Source organism: Bufo gargarizans, unplaced genomic scaffold (genome assembly GCF_014858855.1).
Source record: "Bufo gargarizans isolate SCDJY-AF-19 unplaced genomic scaffold, ASM1485885v1 fragScaff_scaffold_771_pilon, whole genome shotgun sequence".
Classification (NCBI taxonomy): Eukaryota; Metazoa; Chordata; class Amphibia; order Anura; family Bufonidae; genus Bufo; species Bufo gargarizans.
Window position 1 is genome coordinate 89,509 of NW_025334182.1, and position 27,101 is coordinate 116,609.

The 27,101-nt window shown below is 45.2% G+C and overlaps 1 protein-coding gene across 2 annotated transcripts in view; it reads right to left on the minus strand.

The window, feature by feature from the left end:
* Positions 1 to 27,101, minus strand: part of LOC122922828 (vang-like protein 1) — a 47,534-nt gene that overhangs the window by 8,293 nt on the left and 12,140 nt on the right. The window contains exons 2-7 of one of the 2 annotated variants that reach the window (XM_044273580.1): positions 22,613 to 22,655; positions 20,882 to 20,990; positions 20,187 to 20,791; positions 17,332 to 17,462; positions 5,126 to 5,243; positions 2,217 to 2,439 (exon numbers count right to left, since the gene is read on the minus strand). In XM_044273580.1, the coding sequence (XP_044129515.1) occupies positions 2,217 to 2,439; positions 5,126 to 5,243; positions 17,332 to 17,462; positions 20,187 to 20,791; positions 20,882 to 20,990; positions 22,613 to 22,653 (1,227 nt within the window). In that variant the 5' untranslated portion in view covers positions 22,654 to 22,655. Of the gene's footprint in view, positions 1 to 2,216; positions 2,440 to 5,125; positions 5,244 to 17,331; positions 17,463 to 20,186; positions 20,792 to 20,881; positions 20,991 to 22,518; positions 22,656 to 27,101 lie in introns of those variants that run through there. The other variant, XM_044273579.1, reaches the window with a different exon arrangement.

A 27,101-nucleotide genomic window follows, 5' to 3' on the forward strand; every position in this document is an offset into this window, starting at 1 on the left:
CGTTGAGGAGGTGCTGCCTGGGGCTCGGCCGATTGAGACGCCGCCCTGGGCACTTGAGAGGGCGCATTTACAGAATCTTAAAAGTTCATTTTTGGCTGAAAGAAAACTCCATTAGATACAACAAAGGGACCGTTTTTAAGTTCTCGGTGGCACATATAACGCTATTTGATCAGTCTAATATGCTCAAATGTGGTGACAGACTCTCTTTAAAACATTCTCTCTCTGGCATTTGGCAAATAATAATAATTATGGTAATCCTAATTGTCCAAAACAGGGATTTTTTTCTGGCTGAACGCACCGGAACGCCGTTCCGCCACCTTTTGACATCACATCCTGCCATGCTCCAGCATCGCAGGCTGCGATGTATCAGCGGGGAGGGACTGGGAGGAGGAGCTGGGCGCCGGTGCGTTCACTGTGCTCCGGCCCCGCCGCTCCAGTACAGTTATAAAATATGTTTACAACTGCACTTTGGCTGAATGTCACCGGATCCAGAGAATACCACGAGGACTTCGGGTGCAGGTGCGTCCTACATTGTTATTCTGAACAAATCCTCCATGGTCCAAAACCTAATAGTCCTGACAACTCAACATCAACAAGGAGCGATTAACCAAACAGAAGAAAAATTAGCAGCGACTGAGACTCAGTTCCAGAACACTTTGAAAGCAGAATTGAAGACAAAGGAGGTGTGGTGTGTCAGAGCTAGCAGAGATACTGAGCCTGACAGAAGAGCTGATTCTACACTGCCTCGGAATTCACAGGAGGTGTGGTGTGTCAGAGCTAGCAGAGATACTGAGCCTGACAGAAGAGCTGATTCTACACTGCCTCGGAATTCACTGGAAATGGGGGCGTGTCAGAGCTAGCAGAGATACTGAGCCTGACAGAAGAACTGCTTCTACACTGCTTCTGAATTCACAGGAGGTGTGGTGTGTCAGAGCTAGCAGAGATACTGAGCCTGATAGAAGAGCTGATTCTACACTGCCTCGGAATTCACTGGAAATGGGGGCGTGTCAGAGCTAGCAGAGATACTGAGCCTGATAGAAGAGCTGATTCTACACTGCCTCGGAATTCACTGGAAATGGGGGCGTGTCAGAGCTAGCAGAGATACTGAGCCTGACAGAAGAGCTGATTCTACACTGCCTCGGAATTCACTGGAAATGGGGGCGTGTCAGAGCTAGCAGAGATACTGAGCCTGATAGAAGAGCTGATTCTACACTGCCTCGGAATTCACTGGAAATGGGGGCGTGTCAGAGCTAGCAGAGATACTGAGCCTGACAGAAGAACTGCTTCTACACTGCTTCTGAATTCACAAGAAATGGGGGCGTGTCAGAGCTAGCAGAGATACTGAGCCTGATAGAAGAGCTGATTCTACACTGCCTCGGAATTCACTGGAAATGGGGGCGTGTCAGAGCTAGCAGAGATACTGAGCCTGATAGAAGAGCTGATTCTACACTGCCTCGGAATTCACTGGAAATGGGGGCGTGTCAGAGCTAGCAGAGATACTGAGCCTGACAGAAGAACTGCTTCTACACTGCTTCTGAATTCACAGGAGGTGTGGTGTGTCAGAGCTAGCAGAGATACTGAGCCTGATAGAAGAGCTGATTCTACACTGCCTCGGAATTCACTGGAAATGGGGGCGTGTCAGAGCTAGCAGAGATACTGAGCCTGATAGAAGAGCTGATTCTACACTGCCTCGGAATTCACTGGAAATGGGGGCGTGTCAGAGCTAGCAGAGATACTGAGCCTGATAGAAGAGCTGATTCTACACTGCCTCGGAATTCACTGGAAATGGGGGCGTGTCAGAGCTAGCAGAGATACTGAGCCTGATAGAAGAACTGATTCTACACTGCTTCTGAATTCACAAGAAATGGGGGGGGTCTGTAAGTGTTATCTCCTGCACCTTATCTGCTCTGTGAGCTCTGGAGCTAAAAACAAACATGGTGGGAAGTAAGGGAACAGACTTCACAGCAGTACAGTGCTAGAAGAATGGAGAGGCCCCCTGCTTCTCAGTGAAATGCATCTAGCTGTGCAGCTGAAACAGAGAATCATATGGCTGAAGACACCAGGGAGGCCCAAACACAACAGTTCCTTCACAGTTATTGTTGTACACAGAAGCACAGCCATTTTGCATACTTTTTTGGTACACTTTAAGCCCTTGTCTGAGGTGGTATTATACCGCACACATGGTTCACGCTCTGGGCCCTGGGGTGCTGTGTTACCTGTGGGGACATGTTGTGCGTCAGGCACAGTGTAAGGTGCTCTATTATCGCCTCCATGCTGTACAGGTGAGTCTGGTTCGTGGAACGCAGGTAGCGCTGCAGGCTCTGAGCAATAAGGGGGAAGATGCTCTGTGCGGCCTCCCTGGGGTCTATCGCTGGTCCAGACTTCACGTTATCCAGACGCTGAACCTGAGAGAACGACTTATGGACAGCAACCACCAGCCTGAGAACAGACAACACACAATACATTTATACACAGTACAGACACAATGTGATCTAGAACAGTACAGACTGTATATACCAGTAACCAGGTGATCTAGAACTATACATGCAGCATATACTGGTCCCCATTTGATCTAGAACAGTACAGACTGAATATGCCAGTCACCAAGTGATCAAAAATAGTACAGACTGTATATACTGGTCACTAGGTGATCTACAACAATGCATGCAGTATGATCTAGAACAATACATGCAGTATATAATGGTTCCCATGTGATCTAGAACAGTACAGACTGTATATACCAGTCACCAGGCGATCTAAAAGAGTACAGACTATATATTGGTCATTAGGTGATCTAGAATACATGTGGTATATACTGGTCCCCATGAGATCTAGAACAATACAAGATCTAGAACAATACATGCTGTATATATCGGTCACCATGTGATCTAGAACAATACATGTGGTATAAATCTAATCTAGACAAGGACAGACTGGATATCACGTTCATCTAGAACAGTACAGACTGGATATAACTTTTATCTAGAACAGGACAGATAGAACATGACCTATCTAGAACAGCGTGTACACACTATGGGGGAGATTTAGCGTTGGTTGTTTTGGGGACAGTTTTAGGTCTGTCTTTGTGTTAGATTTATGTATTGTTGCACCTTTATAATATCCTGCAGAAAAATCGGCATCAAAACCCGTTCCAAAAAGCTCAGTGGTGGCACCCTAAAATTAGACCGGGGGTGGCCTGCGCGAGTTGTGACTGTTTTGCGACCTCTGCATCAGTCTCACAGTCCAGATCTAATCCCACTTTCAGCTCTTAGACATAGAACACTGTGGAAAGAGGCGAGGATGTTTCCAGACACATCGGATAAACGCCCCCTATGTATGCCGGCTGTAATCTAGAACCGTACCAGTGCAAATAGGGCTATTCTAACACAGTATGCATGAGGAATATCTCAGGTCAGTTCTCAGGCTGCGGGGTCACACTTTATGTCTCATGTTGTGTCTAGAAAAGCTCCTCTAGTTTTCCTCTTCCTCCTTCCGCTGGAGTGACAGGGAAACTGTTTTTGCAACTTAAAAAAAAAAAAATCTATAGTGAAACTCATTAACATAGCTAACCACGCCCATTTCTCCACCCATACATCAAAACTCCTCATTTTGCAACAAGAATTCTGGAGTGATAAATCAGGGCCTGCATTGAACATATCTGTCATCTAGAACAGTATAGACCACATATAACTTGTGTAGAACACTATGGCCTACATAACTGCAATCTAGAACATTACAGACTGCATATAACTCATCTAGAACACTGCAACCTATAAAACTCATCTAGAACGGTGTAGACAGCATATAACTAATCTAGAACACTGCAGACTGTATAACTCATCTAGAACAGTGTAGACTGCATATAACATCTAGAACACTGCAGCCTATAAAACTGCAATCTAGAACATTACAGACTGCATATAACTCATCTAGAACACCGCAGCCAATATAATTGTCATCTAGAATGGTGTAGACTCATCTAGAACACCGCAGCCAATATAATTGTCATCTAGAAAGTTGTGTAGAACACTATGGCCTACATAATTGCAATCTAGAACATTACAGACTGCATATAACTCATCTAGAACACTGCAACCTATAAAGCTAATCTAGAACGGTGTAGACAGCATATAACTAATCTAGAACATTGCAGACTTTATAACTCATCTAGAACAGTGTAGACTGCATATAACATCTAGAACACTGCAGCCTATATAACTGCAATCTAGAACATTACAGACTGCATATAACTCATCTAGAACACCGCAGCCAATATAATTGTCATCTAGAATGGTGTAGACTGCATATAACTCATCTAGAACACTATGGCCTATATAACTTTAATCTAGAAGATTACAGACTGCATATAACTCATCTAGAACACTTCAGCCTTTATAATTGCAATCTAGAACATTACAGACTGCATATAACTCATCTAGAACACTATGGCCTATATAACTGCAATCTAGAACATTACAGACTGCATATAACTCATCTAGAACACTATCGCCTATATATCTGCAATCTAGAACATTACAGACCACATATAACTCATATAGAACACTGAAGCCTATATAACTGTCATCTAGAACATTACCGACTGCATATAACTCAACTAGAACACTATGGCCTATATATCTGCAATCTAGAACATTACAAACGGCATATAACTCATCTAGAACACTGCAGCCTATATAACTGCCATCTAGAATGGTGTAGACTGCATATAACTCATCTAGAACACTATGGCCTATATAACTGCAATCTAGAACATTACAGACTGCATATAACTCATCTAGAACACTATGGCCTATATATCTGCAATCTAGAACATTACAGACTGCATATAACTCATATAGAACACTGCAGCCTATTTAAATTTCATCTAGAACAGGGTAGACTGCATAAAACTCATCTAGAACACTATGGCCTATATAACTGCAATCTAGAACATTACAGACTGCATATAACTCATCTAGAACACTATGGCCTATATAACTGCAATCTAGAACATTACAGACTGCATATAACTCATCTAGAACATTGCAGCCTATATATCTGCAATCTAGAATGGTGCACACGGAATAAAACTGTGGAACATTTTCCGGATCACTGCTACTGTCACCTTGCGCGCCGCCTGCGTATCTTGCGTTCCTGGTCAATGTCTGCGTAGTATCTCTCCTTGTAACTGGTCGATGCCGGGATCAGGGCCTGTGATTGGTTCACGTTGCTGTTCTCCAAACCTTTGGAAGAAGAAAATCAGAGAACCTGTTAGTTTATCCCAGTATCCAACAGCCCATTCCAGTAACTAGCAGCTGGTCCCAGTAACCAGCAGCCGGTCCCAGTAATCAGTAGCCAGTCCTAGTTACCAGCAGCCAGTCCCAGTAACCAGCAGCCGATCCCAATAGCCAGCAGCCATTCCCAGTAACCAGCAGCTGATACCAATAACCAGCAGTCGATCCCAGTAACCAGCAGCCGGTCCCAGTAACCAGCAGCCAGTCCCACTAATTAGTAGCCAGTCCCAGTTACCAGCAGCCGGTCCCAGTAACCAGCAGCCGATCCCAAAAACCAGCAGCCATTCCTAATAACCAGCAGCTGGCCCCAGTAACCAGCAGCTGGTCCCAGTAGCCAGCAGCTGATACCAATAACCAGCAGTCATTCCCAGTAACCAGCAGCTGATCCCAATAACCAGCAGCTGGTGCCAGTAACCAGAAGCCAATCCCAATAACCAGCAGCCAGACCCCAGTAACCAGCAGTTGGTCCCAGTAACCAGCAGCCGGTCCCAGTAACCAGCAGCTGATACCAATAACCAGCAGCCATTCCCAGTAACGAGCAGCTGATCCCAATAACCAGCAGCTGGTCCCAGTAACCAGAAGCCAGTCCCAATAGCCAGCAGCCGGCCCCAGTAACCAGCAGCCGGTCCCAATAACCAGCAGCCATTCCTAATAACCAGCAGCCGGTTGATCCCCAATTTGATCCCCATAATGGTAAGCAGTAGAGCTAAAATAGGGATCTGGCTGAGACTTCCCCTATCCAGAGCCGATCGAGTCTCATTAGTCAAAATGGTGATACTACCACAATTTCTCTACGTGCTCAGAAATACACCTATCTGGATACAAGATAAGTATTTTAAACTCATGGAAAGAATAATTAATGATTTAATATGGGGAAGAAAGCGAGTCCGAATAAAGCTGGAATACTTGTATAAATCAGTGGAGTGGGGGGGTTTAAATCTCCCCTACTTTAAAGGGTACTTTATTGCAGCCCAGTTATTGATGTGCTATGAATCAGAGAACAGCGCACTGCTGGGGAAGTTGGTAACTAGTCACGCCCATAATAATATATTTACCCTGTTGGAATCCGGGCTACTGAAGAGCTATGAGCGAGGCTACAGAGAGACTATAAAACTACTCCTGAAAGTGTGGGCCACAACTAGGACATGGTTGAAGGTTAGGGGTTCACTCACATTTACGCCTCTCTGGCATAATGTGTATTTACAAAGGCTGGATGATATTGCAGCCGACATATTTTGGCAAAAGAATAAAATTCTGTATATTTCACAGGTAGTTAAAGATAGAGAAATTAAACCATTTATAGAGATGACACATAATATAGAAAACCTTTCCTGGTTTAGGTATTTTCAATTGCGCTCAGTACTATCTAGCCTGGATGATAAGCGGCTGTTGGATATAGATAATTCGTCTTTTCTGAATGATTGGGTAGGGGGTACACTTTCTAGAATAAAGATTTCAAATATATATAAGTTATTACTTAAGGCACGGTTTAGTGATACACAGTCACCAGGACAAAAAGCGTGGGAGCTGGATTGTCCGAACTTACAAATAGAAGGGTGGGAGAATATTTTGGGGAACTTAGGTTCACTATCCCAGAACTTCAACCATGTTCTAATACAATTCTATATTTGCCACAGATTATATATCACTCCTTTATGGATGAATAAATGTGGGTTAAGAGACACGTCCAACTGCCCCAAATGTGACACTGTAGGAGCGGACTTTCTCCATATGATATGGACTTGTCCAGAACTTATAAAATACTGGAATACTATAAATAATTGTATCATGTATAAACTAAAAGTTCGAATCCCTTTTGAACCACAAGTATTCGTGCTCAATGATCTTTCCAAACTAAACAATCACAAGTATCAAAAGACTTTCTTGAGCAGAATATTGATGCTGGCTAGAGTCTTGGTCAGTCGGACCTGGTTTGCCCGATTCACTCCAGATATAAACACATGGATAAATTTAGTTGTTAAGGTAAAAAATTATGAGAAATTTATGTACAAACAGAGGGAAGCTGAGGACAAGTGGATTAAGATATGGGGTGGTTGGAGGACTGATTAGTTGAGGTCAAATTGTTTTATTTTTTGGGGTTCTATTTTGACGCACCACAGGTAGGGGGGGGGAATTGTATCTCCTTTTCTTACTCTGTAATGTTTTGATAAATTATTTAATAAAGACAAAAAGTTATTAACAGAAAAAAATAAATAAAAAATAAATAACCAGCAGCCGGTCCCAGTAACCAGAAGGGGAGGATCTATTTCTGTGGCTGTGGTAGCCAGCCCAGCTGACAGTCAGGCTGGTTGACCTATCAGGCAGCAGGGACACTGGGCCAATTGTAATGACCCCGAGTGCCATTAGCACTTCTTTTGGCGCCTTGCTACCATCTCCTATGTGCTAATGTATAACATCTAATGTATTACATGTCATCGCCTAATAATGTGCACATTTATTCCTGAAACGGTTGTGTTCATGCAGTTACCTGGTCCACCAGCAGATGGCGGCAGCAATTGGCAGAGATAGTTTCTCTGGAGAAGAACATTCTTGTTCCTTCCAGGCTTCTCTATCGGGGGAGGAGTTCAGTGTTAGGGAGAAGTTAGTGGCAGTTTAGCCTTCGCCTCCATGGGGACAGGTCGTGTCTAGTCTACCCTCCTTAGGGAGAGGTTGTGTGCTGGCTAGCAGAGCACTGCCTGCTCTGCTAGGCCCATAGGCTCTGCCTCTGAAGTCTATATGGTTGCTTGTCTCCTCCTGGGCTTGCATTGCCTTCATCCAAGCTGAGCCGAAGCTTCAGGTACTCACTGCCAGGACAAGAAGTTCCTAGGATTATAATAAGAGACAGACTACAGATAACTTAAGTTCCAGCAGAAGAGGAAGAGTTTCCTATTTATTTAGCCAAGCATAGCAGAGCTGAGATTGTGGCACAGAAGTGTTTGCCTGCCAGATAAGCCAATACCTGCTGATGACCAAGATATCGTTTGGAAGCTGTTTGGATTACCAATTTATGCCCTAACTGTTCAGCGTTACTACAAAGTCTGGACTCCATTTATTCCACTTGTTCAACATCCAAGTTCAACTACCCCTTTTGCACTGCTTCAAACCACATCACGTCTGGGATCCAAGGCTATCCAGGTAGAAGCACCGTGACACGTGTACATAACATCTACAGAGACTGTAGGCCACCCTGCACCGCTCTGGTAATCCTACCTGTGGGTACCAACATCACCATCTACAAAAGGGAGCCTTGTGCTTCCGCTGCTTAACCGCAGCTGGCGTCACGTTTACTTGCTCTATAAGAGGGACATATTTCGTAGAAACCTCCTAAGGGGCGAGGGATACCCCAGACGCTGAACCGGGCCGTTGCATCAAAGTGGCGTCACGAACAGGAGTCTGACAAGCCCATACTGTGTGCTGCATACCATTATACTAAAGAACCAGGGTCAAATAACAAAATTGTGTGCCGACCAAAAACTGCTTTAAAAGTGACTTTATTGGATTTGTTGCGGAGCGCCGGCGTCCAAAGAGTTAACTCACCATCTTTAACCGCCTCGGGACCGCCTAACGCAGGATCGCGGTCCGGAGGCGGCAGTCCCAGGCACAGTCACGCATATATGCGTCATTTCGCGAGACGCGAGATGACGCGCTTAGCCGGCCCGCACATGCGCATCGCGGGCCGGCAAAAGTTTGAGGGGGGTCATGTCACCAGCCTGCCAGCCAATGATCGCGGCTGGCAGGTTGCTGATGATATAAAAAAAAACGAATCAGAAGCCACATAGCAGATCATATTAGTAAATGGCTTCCCTGCTCCTGTGCTGGTCCTTTTCGTCGGTTGGATCCAGCAGAGGAGCAGGCTTCACAGTGAGTAGCACCAACACCTCATACTAGCCCCAGATCACCCCCTGCACCCCAATTAACCCCTTGATCGCCCCTGTCAATCACTAGTGAAAGTGAAAAAAGTGATCAGTGTAAACTGTCACTTTTTTCCCCACTGGTATTGACCGTTAGGTTTTAGGTATAGTTTAGGCCCCTTGGTTAGGTAGTTAGCGATCGGTTAGCGCCCAGCCCACCGCACCGCAGTCCGTTATTCGCTGATTAGCGTATCGCTAATCAGCATTTGTACTGTTATAGTATCTGTAATGATCAGAACTGATCATAGTCAGATCTATAATAGTACTAGTGTCACTTTAGTTCGCCCTCCACCCAAAACGCAGTGTTTGCCCGATCAGGCCTGATCGGTCGCCCACACGTGCGTTCGCCCACACCCGCCCCGCCGCAGTGACAAAATATATATATTTTTTGATCACTGCACATTCACTTTCCAAGCGCTGCGGAGATAAAAAAAATCAGTTTTGATATTTTTTATCAACCGCAGCGGCCTCCGGTACTTCGCTAGCCTCCCCTTTGTAAGACAGGCTTGCTTTCTTTCTTGGGTAGTCTCAGGGAATACCCCTAAATTTAGTTGCCCACATGTCAAACAGGGGGCATTCTTCTGAAGAGGCCTACAGGCTTCTGACCCAGTCGGATGAGGAATGGGAACCCTCATCTGATGAATCCAGCGGGTCAGAATACGAACCTGTAGAAAGCAGTGGCTCTCTGACCCAAAGTTCGGACGAGGAGGCTGAGGTCCCTGATAGCACCAGGCGTACCCGGCCCTGTGTCGCTAGACCGCAGGTGCGCAGGATCCGCTTCAAGAGCAGCAGAGTGGGGCTGGCGCTGTCGGATTACGTGGTGAGGCATACACCAGCAGCGCAGCCCTCCCTGGACCTAGTACCAGCACTGCCGTACAACATGGTGAAGTGGCGAGCACCAGAAGGGCAGTTGAAGCTGGTACGGTGGCACGAGCAGTAGTGACCCCGTTGCAGCCACCGCACAGACAGGCCCGTAGAGCCCCTAGAATCCCCGAGGTGCTGGCAAACCCTGATTGGCAGTCCCCAACTTCAGCCGCACCTGTAGTTTTCCCTTTCACCGCCCAGTCTGGAGTTCGGGTTGAGACAGCTCAGATCGGTTCGGCCCTGGGATTTTTTGAGCTGTTCTTGACTGCGGAGCTCTTTGACATAGTCGTGGCAGAAACAAACCGGTATGCCACACAATTTATCACCGCTAACCCGGGAAGCTTTTATGCCCAGCCTTTCCGGTGGAAACCAGTCCAAGTTTCCGAATTAAAAGAGAAGGGAAATAGCAGCTCTGCCCCCAATTCTCCTCCTTAGTCTTCAGCTCACGACAGCACCAGGGAAGACAAAAGAAATCGACGACGCCCTTACAGGAAGTGAAGCGGCGGCCATCTTGGAAAAGGGCGAATGGGATCCTGAGAAACTACGTCCAGAGATCTGAGTGAGTACTACTGGAGAAAATAACTTTATTAAAGACTGTTTGGGACTGGTATCTGCCTGCCAGAGTATTATACTCCCCAAAATTGCGCAGTCGCAGTGACTCTTAAAGGAGGCATGCACCAATTCCGCTGCTGTTGCCCATAGCAACGTGCACAAAAAACCTGCAATCTAGCCTACATTTACCCCTCTAGTAGAGCTATGTCTGACTGCGAAGTCCGACCCTAGAGAGGGAAGAGACTGATTCATCTAGAATTCTGGACTCTACCACTGGTTATGATGGGCAGAAGTCTGAGCGGCGTGTTACTTTGTCCGCCAAATGTGTACCCTGCTGGAGATTTAATCCAGTGTGGATACCATGGAGGACGGGAGACTGCAGAACCATCTCCTGTATTAAACCCACCACATTGGCTCCCCCAGCCACCAAGTCCTGGTGCCGGTCATTTGCACTTGGAGACTCAATATGGCAAGGGTGATAACCCTGCACCACTAGTGCCCCTGCAAAGTCTACAGGTGATCAGTGCCACAGTAGCTACTTCTGTTCTCCCTGAGCCTCCAAATATAGTCGAAGCACCGCCTGAGCCCGCCAAACGTGACCACCGCCCTGATGTGCGCGGGAAAAGGCAGGGGTCCACAGATACTGCTCCATGCACTATAGAACCACCACTAAATCCAGAGCTCCTGGCTATGAAAGACCGAGGGTCCATCCTTTACTGTTGCCCAGAGAATCGGTCACCTACCAGGAAAAAGCCAAGGCTTACAGAAGATCCTCCAGAGGAGGGTGATCCTGCAGTTCCAAGTTCTGCCACCAGGAGATCGCAGATGAAGCTTCTGCTGGAGTTACAGCTGCAGAGAGCACCAGAGCTAGCAGTGACAGCGATGAGGATGTCCCGCACCTTAAAGGAGGACTTATACGCCCTCAAGTATGGGACCCAGGAGGAAGACTTCAACTATACCCCATGTGGATTACAACTAATGACTATGTGCCTGGTGGATTACAAGAACTTTTATTGCACTTAAAGTGACAGTGTAATGCACTTTGTCTTCAAGAACAGAAGAAAGAGACTCTAAAGTGATTTATTTGCACTATTCCTTTATTTATCTGTTTGTATTATTAAAAATGTGCCTAAATATATTTGCACTAACGTTTTACATTTTCAGCATCGTACAAGAGATATGCCTATTGTATGCATTCTTTTACAGGCGCCGCAATATGTTTGATTATGCACTTATTGTCCATCTCACCATCTTAGCCATATAGTCAGCACCTTACTTCACTGCTCACAATGGACTGCCTCTGAGTGCGGCTGGCAATGTTTTAATATGCACTTATTGTCCATCTCACCATCTTAGCCATAGGGTCAGCACCTTACTTCACTGCTCACAATGGACTGCCTCTGAGTGCGGCTGGTAATGTTTTATTAAGCACTTATTGTCCATCTCACCGTCTTAGCCATATGGTCAGCACCTTACTTCACTGCTCACAATGGACTGCCTCTGAGTGCGGCTGGTAATGTTTTATTATGCACTTATTGTCCATCTCACCGTCTTAGCCATAGGGTCAGCACCTTACTTCACTGCTCACAATGGACTGCCTCTGAGTGCGGCTGGTAATGTTTTATTATGCACTTATTGTCCATCTCACCATCTTAGCCATATGGTCAGCACCTTACTTCACTGCTCACAATGGACTGCCTCTGAGTGCGGCTGGCAATGTTTGATTATGCACTTATCATCCATCTCACCATCTTAGCCATAGGGTCAGCACCTTACTTCACTGCTCACAATGGACTGCCTCTGAGTGCGGCTGGCAATGTTTTATTATGCACTTATTGTCCATCTCACCATCTTAGCCATATGGTCAGCACCTTACTTCACTGCTCACAATGGACTGCCTCTGAGTGCGGCTGGTAATGTTTTATTAAGCACTTATTGTCCATCTCACCGTCTTAGCCATAGGGTCAGCACCTTACTTCACTGCTCACAATGGACTGCCTCTGAGTGCGGCTGGTAATGTTTTATTATGCACTTATTGTCCATCTCACCATCTTAGCCATAGGGTCAGCACCTTACTTCACTGCTCACAATGGACTGCCTCTGAGTGCGGCTGGTAATGTTTTATTATGCACTTATTGTCCATCTCACCATCTTAGCCATATGGTCAGCACCTTACTTCACTGCTCACAATGGACTGCCTCTGTGTGCGGCTGGCAATGTTTTATTATGCACTTATTGTCCATCTCACCATCTTAGCCATAGGGTCAGCACCTTACTTCACTGCTCACAATGGACTGCCTCTGAGTGCGGCTGGTAATGTTTTATTATGCACTTATTGTCCATCTCACCATCTTAGCCATATGGTCAGCACCTTACTTCACTGCTCACAATGGACTGCCTCTGAGTGCGGCTGGTAATGTTTTATTATGCACTTATTGTCCATCTCACCGTCTTAGCCATAGGGTCAGCACCTTACTTCACTGCTCACAATGGACTGCCTCTGAGTGCGGCTGGTAATGTTTTATTATGCACTTATTGTCCATCTCACCATCTTAGCCATATGGTCAGCACCTTACTTCACTGCTCACAATGGACTGCCTCTGAGTGCGGCTGGTAATGTTTTATTATGCACTTATTGTCCATCTCACCATCTTAGCCATAGGGTCAGCACCTTACTTCACTGCTCACAATGGACTGCCTCTGAGTGCGGCTGGTAATGTTTTATTATGCACTTATTGTCCATCTCACCATCTTAGCCATATGGTCAGCACCTTACTTCACTGCTCACAATGGACTGCCTCTGAGTGCGGCTGGCAATGTTTTATTATGCACTTATTGTCCATCTCACCATCTTAGCCATAGGGTCAGCACCTTACTTCACTGCTCACAATGGACTGCCTCTGAGTGCGGCTGGCAATGTTTTATTATGCACTTATTGTCCATCTCACCATCTTAGCCATATGGTCAGCACCTTACTTCACTGCTCACAATGGACTGCCTCTGAGTGCGGCTGGCAATGTTTTATTATGCACTTATTGTCCATCTCACCATCTTAGCCATAGGGTCAGCACCTTACTTCACTGCTCACAATGGACTGCCTCTGAGTGCGGCTGGCAATGTTTTATTATGCACTTATTGTCCATCTCACCATCTTAGCCATATGGTCAGCACCTTACTTCACTGCTCACAATGGACTGCCTCTGAGTGCGGCTGGTAAGGTTTGCCTCTGAGTACAATGTGAACTAATGGTTCTAAACCAAGTGGTATTGTGCTGAGTGATGCTAGTACATGTACAACTAATGGTTATAGACCAAGTGGTTATGTTCCAAGCAAACTTACCACCATTAAGGGGGATCGGCTGCTATTATCTCTGGAGTTGAAAGGGGAAAATGTTCCTCCTCCTCCTAAAGTGCTGAATTATTGGAGTGTTTTAGGTTTAGCCAATCCTCCATGTCCTAAGGCCTAGTGCACCAGGCTTAGGAAAATCATATTGGCTACCTGTTCTAATCATCAAGGTGACCTAGCATTAAGCATAATTAGACCTTGTTGCCAGAAGGGACCCCGAGTAATGCCACCCTTCTATCTGCAGGCGTTTTCACTGCATAGTGGTGGGTTGATGGAGGGAAGTCACCCCCGCGCTTTCTTTGGTATTAGTGGCCCGATACTCAAAGTAAAGTCAGTAATGATCGCTTAGTGCACACCTGTTTGGTTCTCTGGTTATACCTGAGAGGGAAACTGTTGCCGGACACCCTACGCATAAGGGCAGCGGGACCTGTTGGTAGCTGTTACTATTTCCATGCAGCATGTTATTTATTATTGATACCCTTAGAGCATATATACAGTTGTGTTCAAAATAACAGCAGTGTGTTTAAAAAGTGAATAAAGCTCAGAATCCGTCTAATAGCTTCTATCTCCATCCACACAGATGCATTGGGAACACTACACATTCTATTCCACATCACAACATGAAGAAAAATATATCACATTTGTGTTGTTCCTCTAAGAAATTTGAAGAAAAGTGAATATTAGACTGGTCCCAAAAAATAGCAGTGTTTGTCTTCTTCTTTACAAACCTTCACTCTATAAACTGAGAAATGTCTGAGGATTTTCTTTCCTCTGAAACCCGTCACTGATACTCAGTTGTATAACCGCTGTCTCTGAGAACTGCCCGACGTCTGTGCTGCTCGGAGTCACCACCTTCTGCCCCTGTGACCAGGTTCTCCAGCCCCGGAGGATCGGACCACATTCCACAGTTCTTCTCTATTTCTTGGTTTTTCCTCAGAAACTGCATTTTTGATGTCACCCACAAGTTTTCTATTGGATTAGGATCCGGGGATCGGGCCGGCCGCTCCATAACGTCAGTCTTGTTGGTCTGGAGCCGAGATGTTGCCCGTTTACTGGTGTGTTTGGGGTCGTTGTCTTGTTGGACACCCATTTCAAGGGCATTTCCTCTTCAGCATCAGGCAGCATGACCTCTTCCAGTATTCTGATGGATTCAGACTGATCCATGATCCCTGGTCTGCGATAAATAGGCCCAACACCGTAGTCTGAGACACATCCCCATATCATGATGCTTGTCCACCATGCTTTACTGTCTTCACAGTGCACTGGGGCTGGATTCAGTGTTTGGGGGTCGTCTGACAAACTGTCTCCGGCCACTAGACCCAGAAAGAACCATCTTACTTTCATCAGTCCACAAAATGTCTCTTCAGGCCGGTCAATGGGCTCTTTGGCAGATTGTAAGCTCTTCAGCACATTTCTTGTTTCCAGCAGTGGGACTTTGCGGGGGCTTCTTGCAGATCGCTCGGCCTCACATCGGCGTCTTCTCATTGTAAAAGGACTCACAGGGAACTTTACACCTTCTTTCATCTTCCAGGAGCTGATTGTTGGCCGAGTCCTCGCCATTTTGGTTATTCTTCTAACCATTCAAATGGTTGTTTTTCCCTTTCTTCCACGTCTTTCAGGTTTTGGTTGCCATTTTAAAGCATTTGCGATCATTTTAGCTGAGCAGCCTATCATTTTCTGCACTTTTTATATGTTTTCCCCTCTCCGATCAACTTTTTAATCAAGGCACGCTGTTCTTCTGAACAATGTCTGGAACAACCAATTTTCCTCAGAATTTCAGAGAGAAATGCACTGTAACCAGCATGGACAACATTTGCTGCCTTTCTTCCCTAAATAAGGGCAATAATTACCACCTGTTTTTCACAGAATGAATGACCTCACTCATTGAACTCCACACTGCTATTATTTTGAACATGCCCCTTTCAATTAGTGATTGAATTACACAGAATCAGCGGCATGCATGTCCTGACTGTTGGGTCTGTTGGGTTTCTATTACTCTACTACACCTGCTAGTAAATTATTTGCCATGTAGAAATATAATTTCTACCAAAAACAGTGACTGATCAGGTTAGTGATGTCTGACTGCTATTATTTTAAACACAACAGTATACTTGAACGATCCCTGGCCCCTCTTCATGTCAGGTCATAGACAGGAACGATCCCTGGGCTTTTGCCATGGCTGCCCATCAGTTCATCTCACATAGAGGAAAGAGTCTTGGCTCTTCTACATTTCTGTTGTTGGGGTTAGCTCATATGGTGAACAGAGTTCTGGACCTTCACCATGGATGCCCTTGAGGTCATCACACTTATAGGAGAGATCCCTGGTTTTACTTATTGGTTGTATTGGAGGTCAACTCAACTATAGGACAGATCTCTGGTCCTTTTTCCTGTCTACCCTGGAGGTCAGCTCACATAGAAGACAGATCCCAGGTCTTCCTCCATGGTTATCCTGGAGGTTGTCATACAGGACAGATCCCTGGTCTTCCTGCATGGTTATCCTTGAGGTTGTCATACAGGACAGATCCCTGGTCTTCCTCCATGGTTATCCTGGAGGTTGTCATACAGGACAGATCCCAGGTCTTCCTCCATGGTTATCCTTGAGGTTGTCATACAGGACAGATCCCTGGTCTTCCTCCATGGTTATCCTGGAGGTTGTCATACAGGAAAGATCCCAGGTCTTCCTGCATGGTTATCCTTGAGGTTGTCATACAGGACAGATCCCTGGTCTTCCTCCATGGTTATCCTGGAGGTTGTCATACAGGACAGATCCCAGGTCTTCCTCCATGGTTATCCTGGAGGTTGTCATACAGGACAGATCCCAGGTCTTCCTGCATGGTTATCCTTGAGGTTGTCATACAGGACAGATCCCAGGTCTTCCTCCATGGTTATCCTTGAGGTTGTCATACAGGACAGATCCCAGGTCTTCCTCCATGGTTATCCTTGAGGTTGTCATACAGGACAGATCCCTGGTCTTCCTCCGTGGTTATCCTGGAGGTTGTCATACAGGACAGATCCCAGGTCTTCCTCCATGGTTATCCTGGAGGTTGTCATACAGGACAGATCCCAGGTCTTCCTCCATGGTTATCCTTGAGGTTGTCATACAGGACAGATCCCTGGTCTTCCTCCATGGTTATCCTGGAGGTTGTCATACAGGACAGATCCCAGGTCTTCCTCCATGCCATATAGCTCAGCTCCCGTAGAGCACAGATCCCAAGTGTTTCTCCATGGTGACCAAGGAGGTCAGCTAACACAGAGAACATCTACCTGCTCCTTCTCTAGGCTGAAAATAGGGAAATAATAGGGAGCTTCCCAAAGTAGGGATTTGAAGTGTTGGGTAGACATTGTACACCTCATGCAGAACTTACCATCCACAAGAAGACATTGGCCCTCAAAGCTCTGCTCTTGTTTCCTGATCTTCCTGGTCTGAGGTCTTGGGGTAAAAGCTGGAAAATCTTTGTAGAAATTTTCTAACACGAACAACGCTGATCTCTGTAGACTGAGCACATGTGATATATACCAGTTATTATATTTACTACATACCGTATATACACGACCAGTAGATGGAGATCTCTATATACAGCACATGTGATATATACCAGCTATTATATCTACTACATACCGTATATACACGACCAGTAGATGGAGATCTCTATATACAGCACATGTGATATATACCAGTTATTATATCTACTACATACCTTATATACACGACCAGTAGATGGAGATCTCTATATACAGCACATGTGATATATACCAGTTATTATATCTACTACATACCGTATACACACAACCAGAAGATGGAGATCTCTATATATAGCACATTTGATATATACCAGTTATTATATGTACTACATACCGTATATACACAACCAGTAGATGGAGATCTCTATATACAGCACATGTGATAAATACCAGTTATATTATCTACTACATACCATATATACACGACCAGTAGATGGAGATCTCTATATACAGCACATGTGATATATACCAGTTATATTATCTACTACATACCGTACATACACGACCAGTAGATAGAGATCTCTATATACAGCACATGTGATATATACTAGTTATTATATCTACTACATACAGTATATACACGACCAGTAGATGGAGATCTCTATATACAGCACATGTGATATATACCAGTTATAATATCTACTACATACCGTATACACACAGCCAGTAGATGGAGATCTCTATATACAGCACATGTGATATATGTTAGTTATTATATCTACTACATACCGTATACACACGACCAGTAGATGGAGATCTCTATATACAGCACATGTGATATATACCAGTTATTATATCTATTACATACCGTATATACATGACCAGTACATGACACCTCTATATACAGCACATGTGATATATACTAGTTATTATATCAACTACATACCGTATATACACGACCAGTAGATGGAGATCTCTATATACAGCACATGTGATATATACTAGTTATTATATCTACTACATACCGTATACACACGACCAGTAGATGGAGATCTCTATATACAGCACATGTGATATATACCAGTTATTATATCTACTACATACCGTATATACACGACCAGTAGATGGAGATCTCTATATACAGCACATGTGATATATACTAGTTATTATATCTACTACATACCGTATACACACGACCAGTAGATGGAGATCTCTATATACAGCACATGTGATATATACTAGTTATTATATCTATTACATAACGTATATACACAACCAGTAGATGACACCTCTATATACAGCACATGTGATATCTACTAGATATCACATGTGCTGTATATAGAGATCTCCATCTACTGGTCGTGTATATATACGGTATGTGATAGATATAATAACTAGTATATATCACATGTGCTGTATATAGAGATCTCCAGCTACTGGTTGTATATATATACGGTATGTAGTAGATATAATAGCTGGTATATATCACATGTGCTGTATATAGAGATCTCCATCTACTGGTCGTGTGTATACGGTATGTAGTAGATATAATAAATACCAGTTATTATATCTACTACATACCATATATACACAACCAGTAGATGACACCTCTATATACAGCACATGTGATATATACCAGCTATTATATCTACTACTTACCGTATATATATACAACCAGTAGATGGAGATCTCTATATACAGCACATGTGATATATACTAGTTATTATATCTATCACATACCGTATATATACACGACCAGTAGATGGAGATCTCTATATACAGCACATGTGATATATACCAGTTATTATATCTACTACATACCGTATATATATACAACCAGTAGCTGGAGATCTCTATATACAGCACATGTGATATATACTAGTTATTATATCTACCACATACCGTATATACACGACCAGTAGATGGAGATCTCTATATACAGCACATGTGATAAATACCAGTTATTATATCTACCACATACCGTATATACACAACCAGTAGATGGCGATATCTATATACAGCACATGTGATATATACCAGCTATTATATCTACTACTTACCGTATATATATACAACCAGTAGATGGAGATCTCTATATACAGCACATGTGATATATACTAGTTATTATATCTATCACATACCGTATATATACACGACCAGTAGATGGAGATCTCTATATACAGCACATGTGATATATACCAGTTATTATATCTACTACATACCGTATATATATACAACCAGTAGCTGGAGATCTCTATATACAGCACATGTGATATATACTAGGTATTATATCTACCACATACCGTATATACACAACCAGTAGATGGCGATATCTATATACAGCACATGTGATATATACTGGTTATTATATCCACCACATACCGTATAAATACACAACCAGTAGATGGAGATCTCTATATACAGCACATGTGATATATACTAGTTATTATATCTATCACATACCGTATATACACAACCAGTAGATGGCACCTCTATATACAACACATGTGAAATACACCAATTATTACTATCCAGATATTCCCACCGACACCCCAAAATCCTTTCCAGAATAGTGGAGGTTGTCATATGTGCAGGAGGTTCTAGAGCGGGGTGTCCTGCAGGTTACACAGTCATGATGGTCAGGGGTGCACATACTTCTAGCCATATACTGTATAATTCCATAGAACTACTGGTTCAGTACACAGTAAGTAAAGCCCAGTATTTACAAGGTAAGTGAGGTCTTTGTGATGGGACTTACCTGACTCTCCCTACAGTGTAGCAGCGGGCTTCCCCGTCACTGCTCCGCACCACCCTCAGGATGTAGAAGGGCTGCAGCTGTCTTATCTCCAGCAGAACCACCGCCAGGTAGTGAATGAAGATGAAGGCGTCCACTAGTGACACTGTATATTGGACCACGCTCAGGAGGTTCCGCTCCTGCTGCCCCAGAATCCTCACCACGTAGAACAGCCAATAGGAGAGCAGGAAGAGGCTAAGCAGCAGAAGAAGCAGAGCTCGGAACTCCACCAGGCGCGGCAGAGCACAACGAGGTCTCCGAAAGAAAACAGCCCAAGACCCCAGGACGATGAACAGCAGCTTAAAGGCAACCGAGATGTAAAGTCCTTCACAGATGACCCCACAGGGCTCCAGCTCAGCCCCCCACAGCACCTGGGGCAGCACGATGAACAGTGGTGGGGTGAGGATGGTGAGAGCGCACAGGACACAGAAAATGTAGAAGCCCACCATAGTCCGAGTGTCAGGTCTATTGCCCTGGGATTCCTGAGATCGTTCTTTACAAACCAACTCCTCCAGCGACGCGCTCCGTTCAGAGGTCAACGCTGTCGTCGTCTCACCCCAATTGTCATCCTAAAGACAGAGAGATAGATCAAAGACACAGACGTGGGAGAGGGGCAGATAGATATGAAGAGTTTTAGATACTGGATATAATGATCCCACCTGGCCTTCGTCCTCTTCTTCCCCTCTTCCAGAGTCCTCAGCAGGTGACATACATTCACTTGTTGGTTCTTCAATAGTAACAGACTTGTGGCCATCATGGTTTCTTTCTCTGGATATAAATAAAAGCATAGGGTAAACTTTACATAAATCATTCCACATACATTGCGATGGTGGTAATAGTGGAGGGATGGACAGACAGATGGTCGTAAGAGTGGATAGATGGTGGGTTGTATGGATGAGGGGATGGACGGAAGGAGGGGAAAAAGAATAGATGGATGGTGGTATGGGTGGAGGGATGGATAGATGAAGAGGCATGGCTCAATGTTGTGGTGGGTGAATGTATGAATGGTAGCATGTGTGGAGAGATCGATGTGTGGTAGTAGGTGTGGAGGGATGGATAGGTGAAAAACATGGATGGATGGATGGATGGATGGTGAAAGTGAGAGAATGATGATGGATGGATGGATGAATGGATGGTGAAAGTGAGCGAATGATGAGGGATGGATGGATTGGTCGATGATGGGATACATGGTGGGACAGGCAGAAGGCTAGAATGATGGGGGGTGGTTGGAGGGATGAGTAGGAGAAGACATGTATAGTGGATTGGATGAAGAGACATGGAGGGTGCAGGTATTATTGGAAAGGTGGAGTGATGGATAGTGAGAGGATAGATGGGGTTGATGGACGGACAGAGGGTTGTTGAAAGAAAAGGTGTATGCTTGATTGGATGCAGAGAGATAAAAGGACAGAAGATGAAAGGAGAGAATATGTCATCTAGTCTGCCTAGACAGCTTTGCACTCACTATAGACAGGTTTACAGTGGCATGCAAAAATTTGGGCGCCCCTGGTCACAGTTGCTGTAAAGAGCTAACCAAATTGAATATGATTCTTCCCAAAGGGGGTCTACTAGGTACTAAACATGCAGGAGGCCCAAACTTTTGCTTCGGGCCCTTTTCCTTTTTTGTTAATTTGAAAATGTTAAATATGAAAAAAAAAATGTGTTTGCCTAAAATACAAAGGGATCGTGTCATCGTTAAAAGGGTTTTCCAGGATTTTTATACTGATGACCTACCCCCTGGTCATCAGTATCTGATCGGTGGGTGTCCTACACCCAGGACCCCCGCCCATCAGCGGTTTTCAGAAGGCACCGGCGCTCCTTCTCGTAGCTTACCAATCACAGCCCCACTTACTTCAGTGGGGCTGAGCTGCTCCTAGGCCACGTGAAACATGACCGTGTCCTCACTTGGCCTGGGAAAGAGAAGGACGCTCACAGGAACGCCGCTGCCTTCTCAAACAGCTGATTGGCGGTGTTCCCAGTAGCCGGATCTCCACCGATCAGATACTGAGGATAGGTTATCAGTATGAAAATCTCGGAAAACCTCTTTAACTTTATGCCTTTTTTTGTCCTCCACTTGATTAAGTGTTCACAGTAACAGTCATTTTGACCAGGGGTGCCCAAACTTTTGCATGTCACTGTACACTCACTCATTATAGACAGGTGTACACTCGCTTCTGATCTTCTCTAACTCATTTCGGGTTGTGCCCCCCCATTCTTGTGTTTTGCGTATTACTGAACCCCATTTAACCCTTTATCACATATAAAGGTTTCGATCATATCCCTCGTTTCTGTTCTTTACTTTCTGAACTGTCTCCTAATAAGTGGGTGGAGAGTGGAGTAAATGACGTGGATTGCTGAAGGAGGAGCAGGATGAGGACAGATGGGTAGCCCACCTCTCACGTCCATACTTGTTGTGCATGTGCCCGACTTCCATTCCTGTAAGAGAGAACACAAATCAGCTTCTGTGCAAAGAACGTGATACATACTGGGCAGCACGGTGGCTCAGTGGTTAGCACTGGTGCTTTGTAGCACGGTGGCTCAGTGGTTAGCACTGGTGCATGGAGTTTGTATGTTCTCCCCGTGTTTGCCTGGTTTTCCTCCGGGAGCTCCGGTTTCCTCCCACACTCCAAAGACTTACTGATAGGGACCTTAGATTGTGAGCTCCACTGGGTACAGCCAGATGCTAATGTCTGTACAGTGCTGCGGAATGTGTCAGCGCTATATGAGGGAGTATAATAAATGCATACATGTTATATGTGGAACAACTGCCCTAAAATCTTCTGTCTGTAGACTTGCAACACAAAAACCAACAATAATAATATCCAGCATCAGCTTTGGTGCAAAGCGAGCAGTGTGATTAGAGTGGATCTGCACCTTCTAAAGTAAATATTAACAGTAGGAGAAGATTCCAGACATTCCTGAAGGATAAGCTCAGTGGATTATGAGAACTTCCACCTGTTTCAGGCTGCACTGTCTCATCTGTATTCTCCATCATCCACCTACTAATAACACCTCACGACTTAATCTTCTCTCAACCTATAAAGTACAGCTGTCTTCTAATGGTCGTCAGCTCATGGGATCAGAATTTAGGTTCCTCAACCAGTGGGGGAATGGGGTCAGTTTTAAAGGTTCCTTGGTCCTTTGCTCTTTGCAATCAGGACTGAAGGTCCTCAGCTCATAGGGTCAAGAAAGAAGGTCATCAGGTGTAAAGGTCTAAAGGTCCTCAGCTCATGGATTTGAGTGCTGAAGATCATGCTCAAGATCCTCAGCACATGAGTTCAAGGTGTACAGTGTTGAAAGGTCCTCAGCTCATGGACTAAGGGTTTAGGTCCTCAGATCATGGACTTGGGGATGGTGGTCCTCAGTTCATTGAGTTAGTGTTGAAAGTTCCTCAGCTCATGGAGTCAGGAATGAGGGTGCTCAGCTCATGGAGTCAGGAATGAGGGTGCTCAGCTCATGGAGTCAGGAATGAGGGTGCTCAGCTCATGGAGTCAGGAATGAGGGTGCTCAGCTCATGGAGTCAGGAATGAGGGTGCTCAGCTCATGGAGTCAGGAATGAGGGTGCTCAGCTCATGGAGTCAGGAATGAGGGTGCTCAGCTCATGGAGTCAGGAATGAGGGTGCTCAGCTCATGGAGTCAGGAATGAGGGTGCTCAGCTCATGGAGTCAGGAATGAGGGTGCTCAGCTCATGGAGTCAGGAATGAGGGTGCTCAGCTCATGGAGTCAGGAATGAGGGTGCTCAGCTCATGGAGTCATGGTGGGGTAGGATCAACAGATCTTTTTGGATAACATGTCTGTCAAGCTTTTCTGGAACATGTTCAGACTAAGCTTGGGTTTCAGGCACAGACAGGTTTTCAGACTTCTTCCAGACAAAGACATCATTTCAAAAGGCATATGAAGAAGCTTGCAGATATTGGCATACAGGTGGGTTTTGGGCAGGCTGCAGTCAGGCATTAGGAGTGACAGGCAGAACCCCAATGAATAATCTGCCCAGAGTTACGGTCAAGAATTGGCCTCTGTAGCCACCGTAGGCAGTCCCAGCAGATGTGGACAGGTAAACACAGGCAGAACATCCAGGGAAATGTTCCCTGAATTGGGCCTGCCCATCTGAAGGGCTCAGTAAAATACTGGATGATCTCAGAGAAAGCCTTTCCATTGACTGAGGTTAACACCAAGGGCTTCTCCGGGAGCTGGATAGGTATAGATTATAATTATTGGTTCACCAAGGCTTTATGCAAAAGGTTTTCTGCTGAATGACAGTCTAAGAAGACATAAACAGTAAGCTACGTACCACCGTAAGACAAATCTATGAGTAAAGTCAACTTTGGAGAGAGTTGGTCTCCACCTAGGGCCATCTCTCCTATGGTCCCTAGGCTCGGGAGCTACGGATTGCAAGTAAAAAGTACAGACATAGTGCCTACATACATTTAGACTGGCGGTGGATGTGCTGAAGTTATGTGGAGGCCACCGCCGTTGCAGGGGCTTAGTAAGACCAGCATCTAAAATGCCAGTCTTAATAGATGACCCCCTTTGAGTCTATCCATGTGCAGGTGATAGGAAGGCGGAGGAATCAGAGATTCCTGGAAAGAATGCACCAACAGAGGAGGTCTTCTCTCAGAGACTGCTTCTTTGGCACGTTCCCAGAAACAGAGATCAATATGGGTAGCTAGGGCGATCAAAACCATTCTTAATAAGAGCTGACAGACCCTCCCATAATGCTGCCACTAAACCTTGATTGTTCCAGGTTACCACAGAGGAAAGGGTATGAAACTGTAGAGCATAATGTCCAACAGGCAGACCACCCTGGCAAAACTGCAAAAGAAAGGAGCCAGCAGAAGAGATACATCCAGGTTCCTCAAAGACTACAGAAGGTGGCTAGGAAGTCATTCAGGTTACTGGTCTCAGGATCTCTCCCATGATGGTCTTGCCAGACAGGAGTGAAATCACAAAGCTCACCCTGGCCCAGTCAGAAGAAAACAGATGTGGTTGCAGTTCAAAATGAATAGTGCACTGGTTAAGCAAACCAAAATACAGCTTGGGATCTCCATCATAGCATGGGGGTAGAACCTCTGGCAGGCAAGACCTTTGGAGGTAAAACTGATGCTGAGGCAGTTTCAGACTTGTGTGTTTCCAATCCAGAAGAAGCTACAAGAGTGTCCCTAGATACAGCACTTTACCCCGATGCTGTTACAGCAGGGGCCCAAGGCTGCAGTGTTCCACTCACCAGTCCTGGGTTTCTGTATGCTGGCAGAGACGGCCCACCTCGTGCCCTCCCCTTCCAGGTGACTGGTTCTGCTCTGTCCCTCCACCTAGGCCGAGGCCTGTGTTCTGGCTAGGTCCCATTGATGTGGCTACCTTGGGGAGGATGCCTTAGCAATACGTTCAATAGCTTGCTAAGCTCCTGTAAAGCTGTGCTCTATCCATTTGTCTGCTAGTGTACCAACTTTCTGCCTGTTTACTGGATGCTGACCTTCCGCTGCCTGATCCAATCTGTGCCTGATCTCTATAATGACCCTTTACTGCCTGCCCTGACCTTGAACTGTTTAACAGATTGCTTGTACTCTGGCTGTCCTGATCTTGGCTTCTCTATGACTACAATTATGCCTGACATTTTGGTGCTCCAGAATAGTGTCTCTGAACCCTGTGGGTCAGCTGTCGACCACCCAGAAAGTACCCCAGAAGATACCGGCCTAGTCTTTTCTCTTCAGAGAAGTGCAGATCACTATATTGGGGTTAAAGGGTGAAAACAAAGGGAAAGCCAGGATAACACCCTTAGTAATAGCGAAAGTCAAATCTGTTGGTTGACACCGTGGTTCCACACCCACTGCTGTAACAGGGGTCTTGGATCCTGAGGTAAAACTCATGGGGCCTCTATCTGTGTCTAGTCCACGTGGGAAGTTCAGAGGCCAATTTGTGAAGGGACTGAACGCATCATCAAAATTTCAACTGGTCCAATCAGACCGGCAGGTATCACAGGCACTGGTCTTCAACATTGGCCTCATCGAGTCCTATCAGCAAGAAGAAGGCAAGTCTCTCCACATCTGATAAACATGAGAACTGTAAGGAGGTAGAGATGACACATTGTTGGTGTCACCGCCAGTTCTGTGAGAAGATCTGGCAGGCGTTCTTCTCTACCTCTTGTATGATGTTCTTTGTTTTGGTTTCACTTTCTCATCTCCTTTCCTTCTGCCAGGTGTCACTTATTTCGACTAATCGTCTTCCTTTATATTCCCTCCCATACTGCCTCACTTTGCGGTTTATACTACTTCCTGGATGAGGTGTTCACAGCTGGAGGCTGCTTCTACTGTTTGTTCAGATAAGTTTTTACTTTATTGTGTTTCCTTGGTGGCTTGATTCTAGGGGACCCTGACTCCGTCCGTATTAAGTGCAGGGAGACGGTGGTTGTGTCCCCTCACTATTATAGGGTTTTCAGGTGTCACACAGGATTAGGTACGCGGGCATGCAATAGTCTACCATACAGACCCTTGCATGTGCATAGCAGTCAGGGAGAGCTCTTAGGGTTTTATAGGGCTCACCTATAAGCTCCTTAGTTTGGGATCAAGCCAGTCGCTTGTTTATTTATATGTTCCAGCTATCTGCTAACTTCATCCGTGACATTATAAACCACCATAACCGTCTTAAGCATGGATCCGGTTTCAGCCTTGATTGACCGCATGCAAGGTCTTTCGCTGGAGGTAGCAGATCTCCGTAAAACTGTGTCTCAGTTTCAGGTGACCGGTTCGGCTGGCGTTCATGGAGTTTGTTCCAAGCCTAAGATCTCGCTCAGATAGTGATTCCTCATATAATAGTAATTACTTTACATTTCCCATATGTCTACTTTATGTTTGGATCATTTTGTGAATGCCATTATTTTTTATTTTT